This window comes from Pinus tabuliformis, chromosome 1_1, assembly GCF_031772625.1.
Source record: "Pinus tabuliformis cultivar Carrire ecotype Pingquan chromosome 1_1, CPIR1, whole genome shotgun sequence".
NCBI classification, from domain to species: domain Eukaryota; kingdom Viridiplantae; phylum Streptophyta; class Pinopsida; order Pinales; family Pinaceae; genus Pinus; species Pinus tabuliformis.
The window spans coordinates 530,992,700-531,014,582 of NC_142297.1; the positions used below are offsets into that span (position 1 = coordinate 530,992,700).

At 37.6% G+C, this 21,883-nt stretch overlaps 1 protein-coding gene across 1 annotated transcript in view; it reads right to left on the reverse strand.

Moving 5' to 3' along the window:
- LOC149214120 (uncharacterized) overlaps window positions 1-21,883 on the reverse strand; it is an 86,081-nt gene that overhangs the window by 45,345 nt on the left and 18,853 nt on the right. The window contains exons 2-4 of the mRNA XM_089392191.1: window positions 2,891-3,469; window positions 1,610-2,764; window positions 1,184-1,511 (exon numbers count right to left, since the gene is read on the reverse strand). Of these exons, the coding sequence (XP_089248317.1) occupies window positions 1,184-1,511; window positions 1,610-2,764; window positions 2,891-3,469 (2,062 nt within the window). The remainder of the gene's footprint in view (window positions 1-1,183; window positions 1,512-1,609; window positions 2,765-2,890; window positions 3,470-21,883) is intronic.

Below are 21,883 nucleotides of genomic sequence, written 5' to 3' on the forward strand. Positions count from 1 at the left end.
CATTTATTGTTCCTAGCTTAGAATGGTGTTGATGATTCTGACCTGTTTGTGAAGTGTGCTTTGACATAGATACAAACCTTCATTCCCTATAACTAGGTAAAAGTCTTACCTTTTTATCTTGTCTCACCATGGAGGGGGAGGGGAACATAATTGTTCTCAGATTGATGTGTCTTGTCTTGGGCCACCAGGTATTACAAGGGATCAAAGTATGTGGCATAATCACATCACCTCCATAATTAACAATTTCCGCAGTTCCCCTTACATTTCCATCTCATCTATATACATTTCAGTTCCCCAACTTATGAATAGTTTGTCAAATGTCATCATAAAAAGTCTGAATGAAGAAAGGGAAAAATCCTGCATACCAGTCAAATCAAGCCAAAATAATAAGCTGACAGGTAAAGAGAAAGGAAAAATAAAAAAAAGAAATATGTACTTCTTCAATAAAAAGCCCACCTCTAAAGTCCTAGAATTGAATATTTATCTAAAAGAAAAAGAAAAAAACAATGAAAAAATTAATAAAAAATAACAGAAAAGGAAAGAAAATGATGCCATATTCAAAGACTCCCTCTCAAAAATTTGCAATAAATTATATGAAGATTCCTAGTCATTGACTAGTTGGACCACAAACAGACTTGCTACTTCACTTCATGACTGTGTTTTAGTCCACTGAATTGTGGGCTAGTGGTGGAAATGTAGTGTCACCGTGTTAGTAACACGAGTTCACACCCCGGTAGTATTAAGCCCTCAATCATAAGTTGGCAGAGTTTTGCAGGATTCATATGAAGCATTCATTCAATTAAAAAAAGAGGAAGAACATGAAAGTCAACTCATACAGCATTTTGCATTTCTTTGCTTTTTCTCCTTTAATTTAACAATGAGAATGCGCAGTTTGAGAATGTCATTTCTTCTTTTTTCACTTTCCCTTGGCCAACATGCAGAGAAACTATTACTTATCAAGGACCAAATTAAGTAACTAATAAACATATTAGTACATAAATCACGGCATACTCTTCAAAACATGTCCATTCCGGGGGGGGTTTCAGTACAGATATGTAACTTGAAATTGGAAAAAACATATCTCAACAATAATTTACAAATTTGGACATTATCTAATTAGGACTTCGAAAAATAAATAAAAGTTGCATCTTCATATATAAGTCAAACAGAAAAAAGAAATCACCTTTGTACAATTTAGAGAGTATGTACTTGACAACAACAGCCTCTATGATGTTCCTTTTAGTCATCCCAAATTCATCTTCCTCTTCTCTTCCGTCTGCAACATTAATAAATTTATATGCTCCATACATTTCAGACGTGAGATAGGTATAGCCATATGGCTCCACTTCAACGTTGGGACCATTCTTGATACTGTTACCATAAAACTCTCTATTTGGGAAAAGACTTATCCATGGATGCATGCGATATTGTATATCTAAAATATGGACCGAGTGTCCAAGTTTCTCCAATCTTTCAAAGAGGCTTCTTCCATAGTTCATTTTTTCTGCAAGCTGATGAACCAACCGAAACATAGACTTAGAAACTTTACAAGAACTAGTGGCAAAGTTAAATAAAGAAAAGTCCTTCAGAAAATCCATTGAAAACAAACCTTACTGATTACTGTTGCAGGCAGCTGTTTCGGATCTCCAATCATAAATGCATGTGTTATACCTGCAATTTGTAGTGCAATTGTAGATTCAGCCTCTTTGAGGTGGGCGGCCTCGTCAATAATCAAACAGTCAAATGGTGCTGCCAAGTTCATGTACTTTTTCCCAGAAGATGATACGGTTGAAAATACCACCTTAGCACGCGACAAACAAAGTTTCAAAATATCTTGGTTGGGGAGTGTTCTTTCACAACATAACTCTCTTTTTAGGAAATGCATACATTCACTTCTACTCGAGCAGAGGGATTCTTTAAAGAGATTCTTATTGTTAATCACACTCTCTCTAAAATTCGCTGTGCACCTTGATGCTTCTTTACAGAATTCTCCATTACCAGAAAAACATTCTCGAAGGCTTTTTTCCTCGATTGCATTTTCCTGAATTAGATTTACAAAATGCTCAACTACTTTAAATAGGCAATCCAGGTTCTGTTTCTCTGAGATTGATCCTGGATAATCATTTAATAAAATTTTTGCACTGTTAAAAAAGTCTGAGGCTAATTTTTCCAAGCTCTCTCTGATGAACTGTAGAAAATTAATTGCATCCTTCTGCTGTGCTTCATATTGTGAGATTGCCGATTCAAGAAAATCAAGAAGATATGTCACAATCTTCCTCCATCCTTTCAGTGGCTGACAACAATTTTTCAGACGATTCATTCGACATTCAAGAAATATATTCCCTAGATGACCTTCAACATTCAACCGCTCCTCATTTCCAACTAGTACAAGGTCACTTGAAGTCACAATACAAGAAAAATTATCTGTATTAGGGCACTGGTCTGAAGGACTTCTAACTACGTTCAGGAACCTCATTGCAATTTCTGATATTGCAGCATTTGTATGTGCACACACAAGTACTCTGTACCTCCGATGGAGTAAAACGGAAAGTAGTGAAACCAGCATCGAGGTCTTCCCTGCTCCAGGGGGCCCTTGGATCAGCTTTATACATGGATGCTCTTTGTTTTTAACAGCATTCACTGCACTAACTAAAGCAGATATCTGAGAAAAATTCAACTTGTGGGACTCAAAATGCTTGCTTCTGAATCTTTCTATGTCATTTTCATTTTCTTCAACTAAGGCTTCATTAGAGTCCTGCAAAACCTAGTCAGGTTAGACCTCATTCACTGGTTTGTCCACTACATTACAGTTCACTCAAGAGTCAAAACCAATTGACAAAAAAGAAATATTGAAAGTCCTATAAAGGCCTCAAACATTTAAAGTACATACTTCTCTATTGCAGTGTACTGCCTTGTCAAGCATAATAGTCCAATTTGTTTGATCGTCCAAGTCAGTAAGCAAAGCTCTCCAGATTCGCAAATTTGCAGACAGGTGACCAACATAAATACCAAAAATTTTATCCTCTGTGTTGCTATTTTGGGAGCAAAATGGATGCATATCTGGAACATATGCTCTCACCTCCAACATACTGCTATCCTGATTCTTAGGATCTGTATCTTCACATTGAAACTCAGTTCTACTTACGACAGCTAGCATGTAGTCCCGAAGGTCTTCCACACACTGAGGTACTCTTGACGAGAGTATAAGAATATCCTTTGGTTTGAGAATTAAGCTTTGTTTTCCCTCCCTCTCTCCCATATCATATTCTCTGTCAATCAGCATTTTGTATTCCACCACTGCACCTTTTGATGGCCGTATTTTTTCTGTAAAGTTTACAGCTGCATTTGGAGCTTCAGAGATAGATTTAAGAGTATTGTGGAGTTCAGCCCTCGTTTCTTCTATGAGAGGTGTAATAAAAGAGCCAAGGTACTCCTTTACGGACTCAAACCTCTCTGGGATATATTTAACCTGAAAGAGCCATCAAGGAGCTTTGTATAAAAAATTCAGTTTTGTATATAAAATTTTTCAAAACGAAAGTACGTCAAGCACTAGGATTGAATCTATGCAACAAACGTTAGAATTCTTGTGGAACATCATGTCAACTATTCTGCAAAATTGAAGTAGCTCAAGCCCACTCTATGAAACATAATTTAGAAAGTTCATGTAATATCATGGCAACTATCTTGCAAAATTAAAGCATCTAGAGCTCACCAACAACAGCAGAAGGTAATTAATGCAGTGAAGAAAGAGCATTATCACCGACCATATCATCAAAAGACTTTGGAAAAGTATTAAAACATGGATAGCAGGCCATGGTAATCTTAAGCCCAACAACCTACACCATTAGATTTTCGCAGTAAAACTATTCTTCAATACCTTCTATTTTACTCAAGGTTCAACCTGGTATTTTTTTTTCAAATCTTGAAGGGAAACAGGCGTATATAGGAAGCATTACGTCACTAGATTAACATAGCAAACAATTAGTCATTGTGCTTAGGAAGATGTTTTTAAGGTAATAAATAGGAAATATTGGCATTATGCTATGACCCCAAACAACAAAATTTCCATAAAGAGAGAAAGAGGGTCAGCACCGACCATATCATAAAAAGACTTTGGAAAAGTGTTAAAACATGTATAGCAGGTCATGTTAATCTTAAGCCCAACAATCTACATCATTAGATTTTAGCAGTAAAAATATTTTTCGATACCTTTATTTTACACAAGGTTCATCCTGGTATTTATTATTTCAACGCGAAGGGAAGCAGGTGTATAGAGGAAGCATTACATCACTAGATTAACATAGCAAATAGATAAAATGTGAACAGAATTGATAAGAAAGAGATGTAGCTCTCAGGTGTGGCCTGCACCTGGAGACTACACTCATCAAACTTGAGAGATCACTCTCGTCCACTCTATATCCAATCAATCAAAGATTACATTATTAAATAGAATACTAGGAAATAGGAAGTTGCACCCAAACCCCATAACTATAGGAACTAATCCTAAACTAGGGAGAAAGTTACAACAATGTAACCATTTTCTCCATTAATACAAAAATAATACTAATTATTTTTAACTCCCCCCCTTAATGGAGAAAGGGTTCTCCTGGATTCCTAGCATCTTTCTAAACAATTCAAATTTCACTCGTGCAAGAGGCTTTGTGAAAATATCAGCCACATTGTCACAAGTTTTACAATATACAACAGCAATTTCTTTAGACTGTATTTTCTCTCTAACAAAATGGAACTGAGTGTCTATATGTTTGGTGTTTTTGTGAAACACTGGATTGTATGCTAATTTAATGGTGCTCTGGTTGTCGCTTTTGATGGAAGTGGGATTTTTCTGTTCTTTTCCTGCATCTTTAAGAAGCCTTCTCAACCAGATCGCTTCACACGTTCCTGCACACAATGCTTGATACTCAGCTTCACATGACGACAGAGCTACAGTACTCTGTTTCTTGCTGCTCCAAGCTATGACCCCGGAACCTATGTTGAATGCATAACCTGTGATGGACCTCCGATCATCCAGGTTACCTGCCCAGTCTGAGTTTGAAAAACCTGCTAGAGTAACATCAGTGTATAAAATACCATAATTAACAGTACCACAAAGATACCTTAACACGCTCTTTGCTGCTATCCAGTGACTTTCAAGCGGTTTTGACATAAATTGGCTCAACACACTAACAGAGTATGCCAAGTCGGGTCTGGTTGTTGTAAGATATATCAGGCTGCCAACCAGTTGTCTGTACATTGTGGCATCAACCTCCTTAGTGCCATCATCACTGCTCAATTTCAGATTCTGCTGCAAAGGTGTCGCTGTTGTTCTACACTGATCCATACCAAACTTTTCCAACAGATTTCTAGCATACTTCCCTTGGGTAAGAAAAGTTTGCCCAGTATCTCTGAATACTTCTAATCCCAGACAATAGTGAAGGCTTCCGAGATCCTTCATTTCAAAAACTTGTGCCATAAGCCTTTTGATTCCTTTGATTAAATCATCTGCATTTCCTGTTATAATCATGTCATCCACATACAAAGAAATCAAAATAATCTGCCCCTGATTATTGTACTTGGTATACAAATTTGGGTCATTTAAGCTTCTATGGAAACCATACTCTACAAAGAAAGAATCAACCTTTTCGTACCAAGACCTGGGTGCTTGCTTTAAACCATATAAAGCCTTTTTCAATCTGCAAACAAGATGTTCCTGCCCCTGCTTTACATATCCTTCTGGCTGTACTAAGTAAATTTCCTCTTTTAAATCACCATTTAAAAATGCATATTTAACATCAAGCTAGTGTAATTCCCAATTACATTTAATAGCTAAAGAAATAAGCATTCTGATTGTATTTAGCTTTGCTACAGGTGCAAAAGTATCATCAAAATCTATACCTTCCTGCTGTGGGTATCCTTTTGCAACCAACCTAGCTTTTAACTTATCTATACTTCCATCTGCATTAATTTTGGGTTTAAACAGCCACTTGCATCCTATGGGTGTTTTGTTTTTAGGCAGCTCAACTAAATCCCAAGTATCATTTCTAAGAATTGATTCCATTTCCTCATTCATTGCAGCTCTCCATTCCTTAAATTGACTAGCTTCTTTATAATTAGAGGGCTCTATAATGTTCAAAACTTTTGACATCAAAGCCTAGTTTCTCAACTTCAATGGTAATTGAGTCTTCCTACCTGACCTCCTTGGTAGGGGACTTACCTCAAATTTGTTTTCCTCTGCAATAACTGGGCCTGCTTTTTCACCTTCATGCTGTTCTTCTTCATTCTCTTCTTTCTGCTCCTGTTCCTGCTCCCTTTCATCCTCACTGCTTTCCTCCAACAGCAATGGAATGTGCCAATCATCTCCAACATCAGCTTTCCTTTCCTGTACCTGTTCATGAAAGACTACATCTCTACTTGCAAATGTCTTACGAGACTCAGGATTGAACAGTTTGTATGCTTTAAACTCTGTGCCATAACCAACAAAGATGCATTTGACTGCCTTAGGGTCTAGTTTCTTTCTATCAGCTTTGGGTACATGTGCAAATGCCTTTGACCCAAAGACTCTTAAGTGGTTTACTGCTGGTTTAAATCCATATAAGGCTTCAAAAGGGGTTTTGAAGCCAAGAAACCTAGTAGGACTTCTATTTTTTAAATATACAACAGTATTTATCGCTTCTGCCCAAAAAGTATTAGATAGACCCTTACCTTGCAGCATGCTCCTTGCGCACTCTACCAAGGTTCTGTTTTTACGCTCTGCAACTCCGTTTTGCTGTGGTGTGTGCGGCACTGTATACTGCTGAACAATCCCGTGAGATTTGCAGTATTTCATGAATTATTTTAATTTGTATTCTCCTCCTTGATCAGATCGGAGAATTTTAATACTTTTTCCAAACTGTTTTTCCACCAGGGTTTTGAAATCTATAAAACATTGGAAAGTCTGACTTTTCTTGTTTAAGAAATAAATCCATGAATACCTAGTGCAGTCATCAGTAAACAACAAAAAATAGTATGCTCCCCCTAGCGACCTTGTTTGCATGGGACCACATACATCAGTGTGCACTAGCTCTAAGATTTCTGTTTGCCTCCTCCTATCATGCACAGGGAACTGTTCTTTGTGCATCTTTCCTAAGGCACAACCATCACAGTTTAACTGAATGTTACGAAAGATGGGGAGACCTTCGACCATACCTTTCTTTTGTAACAACATGAGATCCTGCAGATTCAGATGACCAAACCTCTGATGCCAGAGTTGTTCAGTTGTCGACTCTCCTGCAACCATGGCTTGCTTTGATATACTTTTTGCATCCAATCTGTATAGGCTTCCAACTCGCATGCCTGTTGCAACAATTTCATTCCTGCATTCCTTTATCACACAGTGAGTCTTGAAGAATTCGACATGCATATCTTGATCAGCCATCATGGATACAGATATCATGTTTTTCTTTATTCCAGGTACATATAAAACATTTGAAAGGTGACTAATTTTTCCATTTGGTAACTTAACTGAAATCACCCCATGACCTTTAATCTGATATCCATTATCATCCCCTAGATATATTTTTGATCCATTTATAATTTCTTCAAGGCTATCAAAAAATTCCTTATTACCTGTCATGTGAGAGGATGCTCCGGAATCGACATACCAGATGTCATCTTCATTCGATGCTGAAAGGGCACAGTCGACTGTGAACAGTCGAAATTCATGACTGAAGTCTTCTTCTTCAACAAAATATCCTCTGTGTTTTGGATTTACCTGTCTCCTCCTTGCCTCATCAGCCTGCTTCTTATAATAACAATCTCTCTGTATATGACCCTTCTTTCCACAATAAAAGCATTTCTTTTCAGAGTGATTTGCAAGCATACCTTTATGACAGTGATGTTTGTGTGTTATTCCTCCTTTCTGCACTGATTGCTGCTGTGACTGCTTCCCTTTAGATAGTCGTCGTTTTGCCACTAGCGCGAGATCGTCACTTTGGGGGTTCAGATTCAGGTTCTGTCGTCGCTCTTCCTCTTGCTGCAAGATCGCAGTGAGATCATCAAACGTGGGTGTTTTCTCCCTTGCCGAGACTCCAGTGATGAAGGTTTGGAAATCATCACGCATCCCATTCATTGTGATTGCAACAAGATCTTCATCAGCCACCGCCACTCCAATGGCCACCAATCCGTCTTTAACATCCTTAATTCGCGCGACAAATGCAGTAGCAGACTCCCTTTCGTCCATCCTCATTGAAAATAGCTTGCTTTTCAGAGCCAAAACTCTGTTTGTATTCTGGGTTTCATACAGATTCTTGATTTTCGTCCAAATCTCTGCGGACGTTTTACAGTCTCTGATGTGTGCAATGACATTGTCTTTCACAGACATCTTCAACAGGACTTTGGCCTTGTTTTCTCGTTTTTCCCAGTCTTCCTTCTGTGTGGTTGCAGTCGGCTTCTGCTCATCGCCTGTCACTATAGTCCAAGCATTCGCACCTTCGAGCAGGGTCTGGATCTTAAACTTCCAATTCGTGAAGTTAGACCTGTTGAGTTTACCAGATTCGTTAAGGTAAGATTCCATCGTATTACTCATTGTGAATCTACTTAACAACAAGAACAATACCTGTCAGATCGATCTGTCACCTCTGCCACCGATCTGCAGTGTCTGGCACTCCCGCTCCAATGAGCAAATTCGGCGTTTCCAACACAGCCGAAACAATGATCTGATCACTATTGATCCGATCCACCTCTCCCGGATTGATCTGCCACTTCGCCGATCCTGCTCTCCCTGCAGATCGCCAAACGAAGTCGAGGTTTCCCGCAGATCTCCTCTGGCGCTTTCCCGATCTGTCTCTCCCGGACGGATCTACAACTCCGCCGATCTGCACCGTTTGCAGACCGCCAAACGAAGTTCACGCTATTCACAGATCCCCTTGGCGCTACCCCGAGCGAAAAATCCGCGCTAATTCAAAATCGCTTAGAGTATTTTAATTGGCGCGACTTTCCCGGTAAAATCCCGCGCTAATCGGGCTTTTTGGCGCTCTGGCGTAGTTTATTCCTCAAAATCCGCGCTAATTCCTCTTCTGGCGCGACTGTCAGCGCAAAATCCGCGCCAATCCGTGCAAAATCCGCGCCAAAATTTTCGAGTCCGAGCCAGGTGTTCTGCAGTCCACCTGCTCAATCGAGCACAGAGCTCTCGTGTACACACAGCCACAAAGGCACTTCAAGCCACACAGGCAAGCTAGCTACTACAGGCACTTCAGCCTCACAGGTGACAAAAGATCAGGCTCACTCAATCTGAGCTCTGATACCAAGATAAAATGTGAACATAATTGAAAAGAAAGAGATGTAGCTCTCAGGTGTGGCCTGCACCTGGAGACTACACTCATCAAACTTGAGAGATCACTCTCGTCCACTCTATATCCAATCAATCAAAGATTACATTATTAAATAGAATACTAGAAAATAGGAAGTTGCACCCAAACCCCATAACTATAGGAACTAATCCTAAACTAGGGAGAAAGTTACAACAATGTAACCATTTTCTCTATTAATACAAAAATAATACTAATTATTTTTAACTCAAACAATTAATCATTGTTCACAGGAAGATTTTGTTAAGGTAATAAATAAAAAACATTGGCATTATGCTCTGACCCAAAATAACAGGATTTTTATAAACAGAGTTAGCTTGGTGCAACTGGAATGTATTCCAACACAGAGGACATATTTTTTTATACCCATATTGAAGTCAGTTATTTGACTATCATATAACGGGTAAAATGTGCATCATTTTCTGATAAAGGACAACTGACAGTTTCTCAGGAAGGGCAAAGAACAGATACTGTAAATCCTAGAAAAAGAGAAAACTGGATCGAATTTTGATGAAACAGCAACAGGTAATCCAGGCCCTGTGGATATTGGACGAGTTATTCCAAATCATAATGAAGAAATTGTTTCAAACTATATGCAGACTCTTGGCTAAAATATGAACATTGAAGCTTAAATTTTATGCTTTAATATATGGCATAAAAGGTTGAATGAAATTGGGATATAAATCCACTATAGAAGGGGATTCAGAACTGGTAATCAGTTTAACGTGAAAGTCCGATAAGGGGATTCATAACTGGTAATCAGTTTAACGTGAAAGGCCGATAACCAATCCAATTGGAAGCTAGAGAGTCATTACGATATTAAGTTACAAAATGAGGGATGGGCACTGAATTTTTGCATGTTCGAAGACTGCAAATAAAATGGCTAATGCTAACAGACAAAGCAAATAAATTGCTAGATTCCAATCTTTATATGCCAGTATACTAGATATCAGCGAGCCAAATAGGAAAATGATTTGGGAAATGCAATCCAAGATATCAGTTGGGCCGTGGTCCAGCAGATAGGTGGGAGTTAACTACAACTACCTAATGTTGGATTTTCAGGCCCCCACCCCATAATGATTCTTACCTCAAAATCCCTAAAGCAAGATGTCCAATGAGTTTCAATCCCACTACGACAAAAAATTGTGTAGTTTCCCTAAAGCAAGATGTCCAATGAGTTTCAATCCCACCACGACAAAAAATTGTGTAGTTTCTTTTGCGCGCACAAGAGAAAGAAAAAAAAAAAAAAGAAGAAGCAATCCAAGGGAAAGTTATCAGAAACAGAACCTGATGGGAACTGGAATTTCCATAATCATGAACCAAACTGAAACTAGACAGGACTGGCTTAAAAACTGGGTTTGAAAAAGCAGTGGACTACATATAGCATCAAATATTCAAATTATGACTGAGAAATCGTATATTCAGGTACATCAATGTAAATCCAAACCATTAACAACAAAATATGTAGAAGTTTACTCATGTATATAGAATGTAACGATGAATATAGCTTAAGGATAAATAGCCAATTGGCATCTAGAAATAATTTTTGAAATATCTAATATTTATCTTGAGTAAATGGCTCATCTCATCACACTAACTCAGCTGAATCCAAGAATCGTAAGTTTAATCAGTGAGGCTTGAACCATTGTTATCAGTTGATGTTTTCAATCATTTAGCACCACTAGGAATCATATAGGTGTCAACTAGCTGGCAGCGTGATTTAACCTGTTGCTGAAAAATCTAGCATACCTTGTGACAGGACTCACAAGGCAAGGGCCAGATGTTATGGCAACAATGAGGAAGGATTCCCACTGTCACCTCAGCCATCGTCCTCCTGCAAGAAGGGAAGCTTCTGTGTATTCACCTATGAAGGTTTTATAATGAGAGAGCTCAATGTGATATGAAAGCCTAGGGAAAGATACTTCAAAACAAAATAGGCTTAAGTCTTGTGTATAAAGGAACAAATACTTTAACCTTAAACTAGTCAAGGACTAATACTACAGGCTAAGGTTTATAAATATACAGTGATCGAGGAGCATCCTAACATGTAGAAGTCAAAGGAAGGATTTAGGACTAATACTACAGGCTAGGGTTTATAAATATATAGTGATAGAGGAGCATCCTAACATGCAGAATTTAGGCCAACCAAGGAAACCCTTAAATAGGCTTCAAGTTGAAGCTCAGCAAGGGACTAGGGTTTTAATGACATAAAGGAGCTTGAAACGGTGACATCAACTCTAATTCGAGAGATTTTGAATCAATAAATGCTAGATTTTTCATTTATAAGTAAAACAAAGGCAAAAATGGAGTTTCATCCACTAATGTCCACCCCCAACTCAACCTATACCAATTCTGCCCTAGAAAAAGCACTAGCGACTTGCCTTGAGAAGCCTAGGAGATGAAGAAAAAGGGAACTTTTGGTGTTTTGATAATTTTTTATTAACACAAACCCTAACCAGTGCCTAATCCTCCTTGGGCTAATGCAGTTTTGGAGCGGATTTCAAAGAAGAATGCAAAATACTTGAAGGGGGAGAAATAATTTTCCTCTTGCAAAACAATAGCTATCTTCTTTGTGAGGGGAGAAATTAAATATAGAAGATGCAACCTAAGAGTTCTTCTATAGGTTTCATGTAGGAATAATTTAAGCATGCAAAATTTCAAAAAGATTTCTAATAAACCATAAGCATTTAATCATGAAACATTTAGAAACCCTAGCATATATTCATTCACATTCAAAAATATAGAAAGATATGCAACAAACTTACAATTTCCAACAAGAAAGCCTTCTTTCAGTACAAAAAAGACGTCTCCAATGTAAAATTTTATCTCCAATACAAAGATGCTCCATAAAAATCGCATTTTTACAAGTAGCAAAATAGACAAGGGTAATTCGCACTCACTAAAAGAGGTTGAATCTCAAGTCTGATGATGATCCAATGGGAAGTGATTGTATCCTCTATCTATAAGAGGTATATATCTCACTTTTACAAATAAAATATTAGCCTACAAGCCCTAATTACAAGTTCTTCCATGAGTGTGACAAAACAAAGAGATTACAAGGCAACCTCGTATAGCTTAAACAAGATAAAATAGCCATAAAATGCTACAAATGTGGGAATAAATGCTACACCAATGTGACAACATGCTCCAAAAGACCTCAATAAAAGCCCTCAAAAGGAGGGTAAGGGCTAAAATGCTCCCTACTACATGAATTGATCGAGGGTCATGTGCTAACCATCCATAATTGGGTTACGTGGCACTAAATAACCAAAGCATTGGGGCTCCATGGTAGTGTATAAGCTCTCCCAAGTCATCTCAAGGATGGCCATTCTCATCAAAACTCTATATCCAATGATACCCATCGTTTCCTGGGGCAGACTTTTAGAATATCTGCTTCCAAAGAGAGGTATTACTACCAGATTTTTCTATCTCTATCGGGTGAGCCATTTTGGCACCCAAAGTACTCAAGAAAAGCTGATTAATAATAAAACCCTCAGAATTGTTGCACCGGTTTTCCCAAGTTGGGTTTTTCCGGGGACAATTGTCCAAAAATAACGGTGTCCCTTGTGTGTTTGTTCATTTCTTTCAGTTGTTGATCTGTAGATGGTTGACACTGTATTGTGTTTATTTTAGTATTTATATGGTTAAATAACTTGTTAGTAATTAAACAAGTAGGTGAAATAAACCAAAGAATACAGATAAAATTTCTAACAGGTAATACTTAGAAATTTCAACAATTTATTCAAAAGAACCCATTGTTTGGTATAAGAAAGACGAACAAAGCAATTTAAATAATGATTCAGGAATTGAAATTCATGTTGTAAACCAAACATGGAGTGATAATCAATCAAATGAAGACATACTTCTCCAACTTAGAGATCTCACAATCGTGCCCCCTGCTGCAATTATTATTTGTCGAAGAAAGCAAAGATAGAAATCTGGACATTCAAGAGTCACGACCCAGAACAACTCGATTCAATGAATATATAGATAAAGTTTGTCAAACCGACAAGTCATCTTTAATAAAAGTTAAAGTTGACAACCAAGAATATAGTTCAAGCTTGATGCATCAATGAGAAGTCGAAGTTGATAAGACCGACCAAAAAGAAACACCTCCACTAATAAAAATGGGGCTTAATCATATTCCTTTTCATGAAGGAGATGAATACCCAAAGAAGCATTGGTTTGTTTGTGAGAAGTTTTGGACAGTGAATGATAATCATATTACAAATGAGGATAAACAAATGGCCCGATTTGCATCCACTCTTCGGAAGCGCGCGCTAACTTGGTTCACGAATATCACAAAAAACCAAGCGAAGAGCAAAAATGATATTAAACAAGTTTTTCTCCTTCTTCAAAGTGCAATATGTTAAACATCTTGTGGTTCGAAATCTTAAAGAGATTAAATAACGACCGCATGATATAGTAAGGGAATATGATAAGTGATTCAAAGATCTATTAAGCCAGATTCCATATGTTAGTGATGAAGCATTATTAGTTCAATGGTATGTTGTTCGCCTATTGCAGAAAATCTGAGTGCCACTGAGAATGCATGAGGTGCAAACATGCGAAGAAGCCCTTAAACTTGCTTAACGCTTTGAAACAGATGATGAAAGGCAATCAAACAACTCAACAACTAACAAAAAATTGGTAGAAAAGATTGAATAATTATAGAGTTCATTGTTGGCATTATCTCTCCAGAAGAACAATCTTTGGTGTATAAATTGTAGAGGTGAAGGGCATACAAAGGACAAATGCAAATTTGTTGACTATTTTGACCAAGATGTTCGATGAGTTTAGTGGAATGTATATTGTGACATATGCCAAATTGCTTCGAATCACAGTACTAAGGAGTGTCAATATAGTTTGTGTAACTCTAAGCCAAAGTAGTGCGCCATATGTGAAGATAATAGCCACTTGACTCAAAAATTTCAGTTGAACATGAAAAATAAGCCCAATTACCATGTCGTTTATCATACTCAAGCTTCGAAACAATTTAGAGAACCAACTATCCAAGGAGGAAGGGGAAATGGAAGAGGAGAATACAGAGGTTGACGTAGAGGATATAATGGTCGAGGACGTGGTCATAGTCAAAGAATATTCTATTATTTTACATGCTAGTAAGAGTGCCACACAACACCTAGTTGTCCACTCAAAGATAAGACCGACTTAGTTTTTAATTTTTTTTATAATATGTGCGGTCTGGGTGATCACTCATTAGAGGATTTCCCTAAAATTCTTGAAAAAGTATTAAATAAAAGAGTTGTCAATTTGTTACAGACTGTCCCAAAGTAGGATATTCTGAATCCAAAAAATCTCCATGTCATTACAAATTCTAGCACGGGTCAAGAAAATACTTCTTAGAATCAATGAATTCTTCAATCGAATAAAGCACCTCTAATTACCCAAATATGCAGGCTTAGAATGAAACTACGGGAAAAGAAATAGAATTTTTCAGAAATGAAGTCAATATGCAAAGATTGACAAAGGACACTTTACTCGAGGAATTTCTAGAATTATTAAAAGAAGAACAATCAGTTGGTCGTCTTGTTGAACTTTTAAATCTATTAAAGGACTATAATGAAGGAAGAAATCAATACAAGAATTTGCAACAACTCTTACAAGGAATTCACTTAGATGATCACGACGCCCAAGTCGACTGAGAAATAAATGGATATATGGTCAAATAAGTTGTGGTTGACTTTGGATCGCAAGTAAATATACTTCCAAGAGAAACATGGATTAATCTAGGAAAACCAACCCTTTACAGGATGACTAACTACCTAAAATTAGTTGTCCAAAGGTTCATTGAACCCATCGAAACAATGCGACAAGTTAAAAACATCGATTACGGGAATTCCAACATTTGTCAATTTTGAGGTCATTGACATAGTCGATGGTATTTCAGCTTACCCAACATTAGTCGAGAGACCATGCGGCCAAAGAATGAAAGCTACTATATCCCTTGAGAAAGAGAGAATTAAATTAAAAGGTAATAACAAGAAAATAATTATTCCTCTTGACCTCCAAGAAGGGACGGCATGGGAAGAAGACTAAAAAACAAGGAGAATATCTCAAGTGCTGCACAAAGACAAAGACAATGTGGAGCCTAATGCATTGGGAGAAATATTAACTGGTTCCCCACTTTCCATCGGACAAAACTCTAACACCGAGCTCTATGAATGGTAAATTGAGAATTATGACTCTAAAGAAAAGGAACGTTGGACAATCGAAGCTATACCAAGGAAGAATGTCCCACCGAGTTTTTCCATACAAGCTATACCTATAGTCTAGGAAAAGAAAAGTAAACAAACGCCATCACTATTACCATCTGATCTAAATGAGGACTCCAGCAATCTAATTAGATTCAAGGAATGGGCATCTCCTATAAATCATGTGGAACAAGTGACTAAATCTATTGGAGAGCAAGGGAGAATGCAAAGTTTGGTTTAAACTTTCATTGGCCAAGTAGCCTGTTGGCAGGATACTTATGTGAACCGACTTCAAACATGGACAACAACAACAATATCATTTATTGAAAGGTTTGGAGGTCGAAAGTTATCGATTCAAGGTAATATCCCAACACTTAAGCCTAGACAAGAACCCGTTCTCCATATACAAACTTGTGAGTTAGAATGGCGAAGAATCAGATTTAGGGATGAAAGGGTTTGGCCTCACATGTTTCCTAATACGCTAGACGTTTTGCCTAATAAATGGTATAAATTAGAGGAATCTTGCGGTCAATAATTACACTAGAAAGAATTAAAGGACAATTTTATTAAAGACTTTGAATTTCAACGAAAAGAGTTGGAACTAGTTGAGACGACCGAGTATATTAAAATTAGAGGAATCTTGCGGTCAATAATTACACTAGAAAGAATTAAAGGACAATTTTATTAAAGACTTTGAATTTCAACGAAAAGAGTTGGAACTAGTTGAGACGACCGAGTATATTAAAGAATTTTTGAAGGGAAAATTCCCCACGAAGTGTTAATAAGAATCACTAGTCAACATCACGTCGACCATTATATGTAATAATGTGTCATGCTCATCTAATCGAAAATTTGCCAATAGGTTACAGATGGAAGGAACTTAAAATACTGGTCAAAGCTTTTGCTGGAAGAAGGAACACCGTGAGAATCCTTGTAAAATTAAATTAGTGTTCAAAGTGGACAAGAAGGAAAATAAGAAATCTGATCAACTGGAATTTCCATCCGCGTATAAAGAAATAAAAGTCGAAGACCGGACACTCGATGAGTCAAAGGCCCTGACTAGATGGATGCAAAAATTAAGAGATAAAGGAATTCGATATATCAAATGACAACAGACTGAATATGGGAGAAATGAAAATTGACCTCATTCCAAGAGCCAAAAAAGAAAAGACCATATAAGCTCGCACATAAATATAAGCCCATTTTACAGAAAGAGATAGAGGGGACGTTGGCAGTTGGCATCATCTACCCTATCGACAATTCAGAATGGGCAAGTCCCATGGTTGTGCAACCCAAAAAGCACGACCCCGATAGATTGAGAATATGCGTTAATTTCCGCGGATTTAATAAACTAACGATAATTGATCCATTTCCTACCCCTTTTGCGAATGAAATAGTAAATGAAGTAGCGGGCCACGAATGTATGTTACTCTTTAACAGACAACTTCTCAAGGTACATGAAATTACTCAGCAAGGAAAACTGGCACCAAGAGATGGTTGAGATGGGTAACCAAAGGTTCAAAGAAATTGTAGAGAACTCATACTAGCTAGACCCCAAGGATTTAAAAGTGCAATGGAGCATCTTTGCAACCACAACCAAGTTTAAGAAAAAACTATCTGGCCCCTCGGGAGGATTGTGAGAGATTAATTGAGGTAGAGCACAAGCAAATTAAAGTGGAGAAGGAAAATAGAGAACTTCCTTAGTGCACAGCTAAGCATAAGAACAACCACAGAATCTAGAATCCAAGGAGATTCCACTTACTAAGATATACAATGAGACAAAAACACGGGAAAACTCTTTTCAAGAATAGACAAACATGTACACCCCACCACATACTACTAGCGATGACAAGTATTTGTTGGACACACAACCTATTATCATGCCAAATTTCAATTGTTATACCTCACATCTTGTATGAGGCTCCACATGGTGATTTCCATCTCATTTAATGGAGTTTGATGGTGGTTCCTTGGAGCTTTTGATGGACTCATAAGAGATACACTTTCATTGAGTTTCTTCTCTTCTTGGTATTGGAGATATTCTGTTGAGGAGCTCCACTTCTCTTTTTTATTGATGGTCATATTTTGGTACTACTTACATGCCCTTTTTGCTTGATGGACCACTCTCTCAACATGTAGATGTGTGATATTTCATGTGGTGTCTTATTGAACCATCCGAGTGACTAGGTATCTTGATGTGGAGAGGGTGTTCTACATGGTCCCTGTTACCCTTTGACATGTAGGGGTAACTAGAGATTTCTCACTTCTAAACAACATTTCCACAAATGAGATCTATAGTTTTCCACAAACACATGGCCAGTGATGCTTCCCACTTTTGATCAACTCACTCACATTTCACGATTATGATGCCTAATATACATGAGGTACAATATTTCATTGTTTCATACTAGGTGTTAATCTCTCGGGTACTTGTCATGAAAGTAGTGATCATATATTGAGTCAAACAATGGATTATGATGCTCTAAATTTTTGCTACTTACCTTGTTTTTCTTTGGTGGATCATCATCCTTCTTTTGATAAGCATTTTCATTCATGGGTTGATTTGTACTACTAGGAGGCTTTGGAAGGTGTAGCATGTCCATTTACCAATCCATACTTAACACTCTCAATCTTACCTGATTTCCTTTATCTTGTTCATGAGTTTGTTGTCATGTGTCACGGAAAAAGGGTTCCTGTTTCATATTATCAAAAGAACCTCACACTAAAAGAGCTATAGGCTCGAGGTAAAGATAATAAATAAATAAAATCAAAAGCCAAAATAAACTTTGAGTAATGCTCCCTTTCTATGAGGCCATTAATTCAAATCCTATTTGTAAAAGCCATCTCTAATAAAGGGGGGACTAAGTGGAACTAAAAAAAAAAAAGAGAAGCCAAGCGGCAGTAAGAAACAATGCTAAGGAAAGGGTAACTTAATGCATAATTGCTCCCTCATATTTCGAATGCACTCATGTGGATGAATATCTTAAACAACCTCATCATGACAATGGAATTCAACTCTTGAATTTACCCACCAAACCATACCATCTATCACTACACATGATCCTTGATTGGTTTTCCTAGGAACTACTCTTCTTGGGAGTTGCGACATTCAACAAGGGTTAATGATACCCCTAACCACACCTAAACTTGGTAAATTGTATGAATTCTATGAATTATTGTGAAGTTAGAAAATAAAACTCAGTGTCCTCTACCTAATGGAATTCACATTTGACATGTTTCATTGTTTATGTTGCATTTGATTTGTGCACACAAATTAGGATTGATGACTACTTTGTGTCACTTAGGCCTTTCTTTGGAAAATGTACCTTTGGAGAACATTGAGGTCAATTTTTTGCTTGATAAAGGTTGTCCCACCTATGGAGGAGGCCGTTGGGGCTTCTAGAGAGAATGTTGCACCCTTTGAAGGCAATGTTTCACTTTTGAGACCTTTTTCATGCCTTTTCACATGATTTTTGAGGGAGTTGTCTAGTTTTGGGAGCCCAAATATATCACATGTGGGACTTTTTCATTCTTATGAAGAGCACGACTTGGAAATAGATGAGAGTTTACTTCATTATCTTTAAGGCCTTTTGACTCATTCACTCATGTATCATAGATATTGTATGTATTATTGACCATATTTATAGGGTTTGTAAAGAGATAACGGTATTTTATATTTTTTTAAGATAAAAGCTAGGAGAATATTATTCTTATATTGAGAGGGTTGCTACCTCTCTTCATAAAAATAAGAGAAGCACCTCTTAATTCTAACTCATTGCTAGAACTTGTGAAGAACACTAATTGTCTAATATTATGATTTTCATTTTGCTATGGATGGAGAATTAAAGCACTCTCTTTGAGAAAGATGTCTTGTGGATGTTTTACAATTTCATGGATGTTTTTGGATCTAGAGTTTCGTGTATGAAATCAATTTATTGAGCAAGTGATATTTCTTAATCTTTGCACATTTTATTTATGAATGGTTGCAAGTGTAGTTGTGCTTTTCTATTATTTGTGATGAACTCTCTTTCTATATTTTTGAACAAGTCCCTTCTTCAAAGTTTTTTTATGATTATTAGTGGTGTATCTTCCCCTTGAATTATCTTGAAGCTTGTAAGGAACTAGGTGGATTTGTTAGGGTTTGTAGTGGACAAGTATAACTATCACCCTAGTTTCACATACACATGAGAGGGGAGCTGGTGGGCTCCAATGTTGCAACAATGATGCTGCAACTCTTGGGATTCCCTTCTTTACTTTTATCAACCCGGTAGTTCGTAACAAATTGGAAGCGACGGTGCTATATGCACAAGTACTAGCCCTTACTGCACGCTGTCACTTGATCAGCTAGCACAAGTTCGCTAGGAGCTTAAGCCAACTTCTATGAGTTCTTAGACGAAGCTTTTAACTGTGATGGATGAAAGCTAACTCAACAGAGGCTAGTCTACTTGCAGAAAGAAGTGGAAAGGTGAAAGGAAATGCAAACCCTAGTTTTACTGACTAACCCTACTGGCACAAGAAAAGAGATAAAAGTTGCTAAAATGGATGCCATTGACTCTTGGAAGGTAAAATGCATGTGTCTAAGCTACTTCTGAAGGAAAAATGGAAAAAGCATCTTTTGTATTTTTGAGTAATTTTGCAGAATTATTATGCATGTGCTTTAACTATTTTTGACTGTGCAGGGGTTTATTGGCAAAAGGAAATGGAGTGGGCACTTGCAGGAGGTTAGGAAGGTGAGAAGAGAAGCTACAGGGTCCCTAACACCCTTCTAGAGAATTCCACAGCGATCAGATCTCGAAAAACTGCTCGCGTGAACTTCTACAAGAAGTCTGTAGGGGTTCTACAGGAAGTTCTACAGGAACGGCCGAAAGAGGATTTTAGAGGGTTGATGGTGGAAAAACAGTGGGAAAGTGGAAATGAAGGATGGATAAGGATGTTAAGGGCTCTAGGACCTGGTAAATAAAGCTAAGGAGTGATGAAGGTGGTTGGATTTGTTCTGTTGCACAAAAATGTAGAAATTAGGGCAAATTGGGAAAGTGTGGCAAATGAAGGGAAGGAACCTGAAATTAGGGGCTGGACCAGGTTGTATGATGGAGGAAGGGTAGGTAGGGATGTATTACAGGTGCTCTGCACACGATTTTCCAAAACTGATTGAACAAAGACTAGAAAAACAGAGATCTATCTATCTTGACCTAGTCTGACCTAAAAACCAGAAACATGATGAAAATAAGTTTATAGACAGGAAATCATGCAAGATAGCTATGGAAACTAAGCAAGAACAGATCTAAACATGCAAACACAACTGATATCAACTTTTCCAACTTAAACTCTAGCACTAGCAATTGTATTGGAAGGCAAAAACAGTGTTTTTGTGGCAGCAAGGATGCATTGGCCTCAGCTTATGGTCCCAAGGAGGGAGAGATGAGATCAAAGACTGCTTGACGACTTTTTTGCATATCTTTTCTGTTACCAAACTGTCAAATCAACCTGAAGCATGAAAAACTATCTTAATCATCAAAATCAACCTAACAAAGCAAGATCTTAACATAATAACATAAATTATTTTATGAATGTAAAAAAAACATATAAAATTACACAAAGGAGGTACTGACACTTGGGTTGGGCCCAACCCCGAGAGCTACAGCCTCCTACGAAAACTCAGAGTTGGTGCAAAGCGAAATTCATCTCCATTACTCAAAAAATAATAATCATGTCACAAAACTGTTTACAACAAGAGCTCGAAAATGAGCTGAAATGCAGAGCTGCACTAAAGTGCGAAAAACAACTATTCAATAGCTAAACTACCAAGGCTTGAAGCCTTTCTACTTATGCAACACGAGGACTCCCAACAGTCCTTCTTAACTTTAGGAGCTTGGCTGCTCAAAACTGTAGTTAATCAGCCACTTCAAAAAACCTGCTCGACTACCCTTGAAATCATCTTTGGTGGGCTATTGAACTCCGAGTTGATGGTGGAGAACTCGAGGAAGGGGTCATTTAGTGCAGGAGACACCCCTCCTACAAATCCTCAGCCTTGTTCCTTCGTATTTGGCTTCCAACTTGCTCATAAATGCTTGATCTTGGTCCAAAAGATGTCCAAAAATCTTCAATAAGCACATATTAGACTTTGTAGTCAAGTGACTATTCTCATTCATCCAATTAACATAAATATATTCAAAATCATGCATAAAACTATGAAGAATGGTGGATTAATCGAGAATAATAGGCAAAATGAACCCATAAAGTTATCCATTTTTGGGGCTCATCATCACCCCCTATTGAATGTGTTACTCATCCTCTGAGCAACTAATCCAGTTCATCATCTTTGATTGCTTT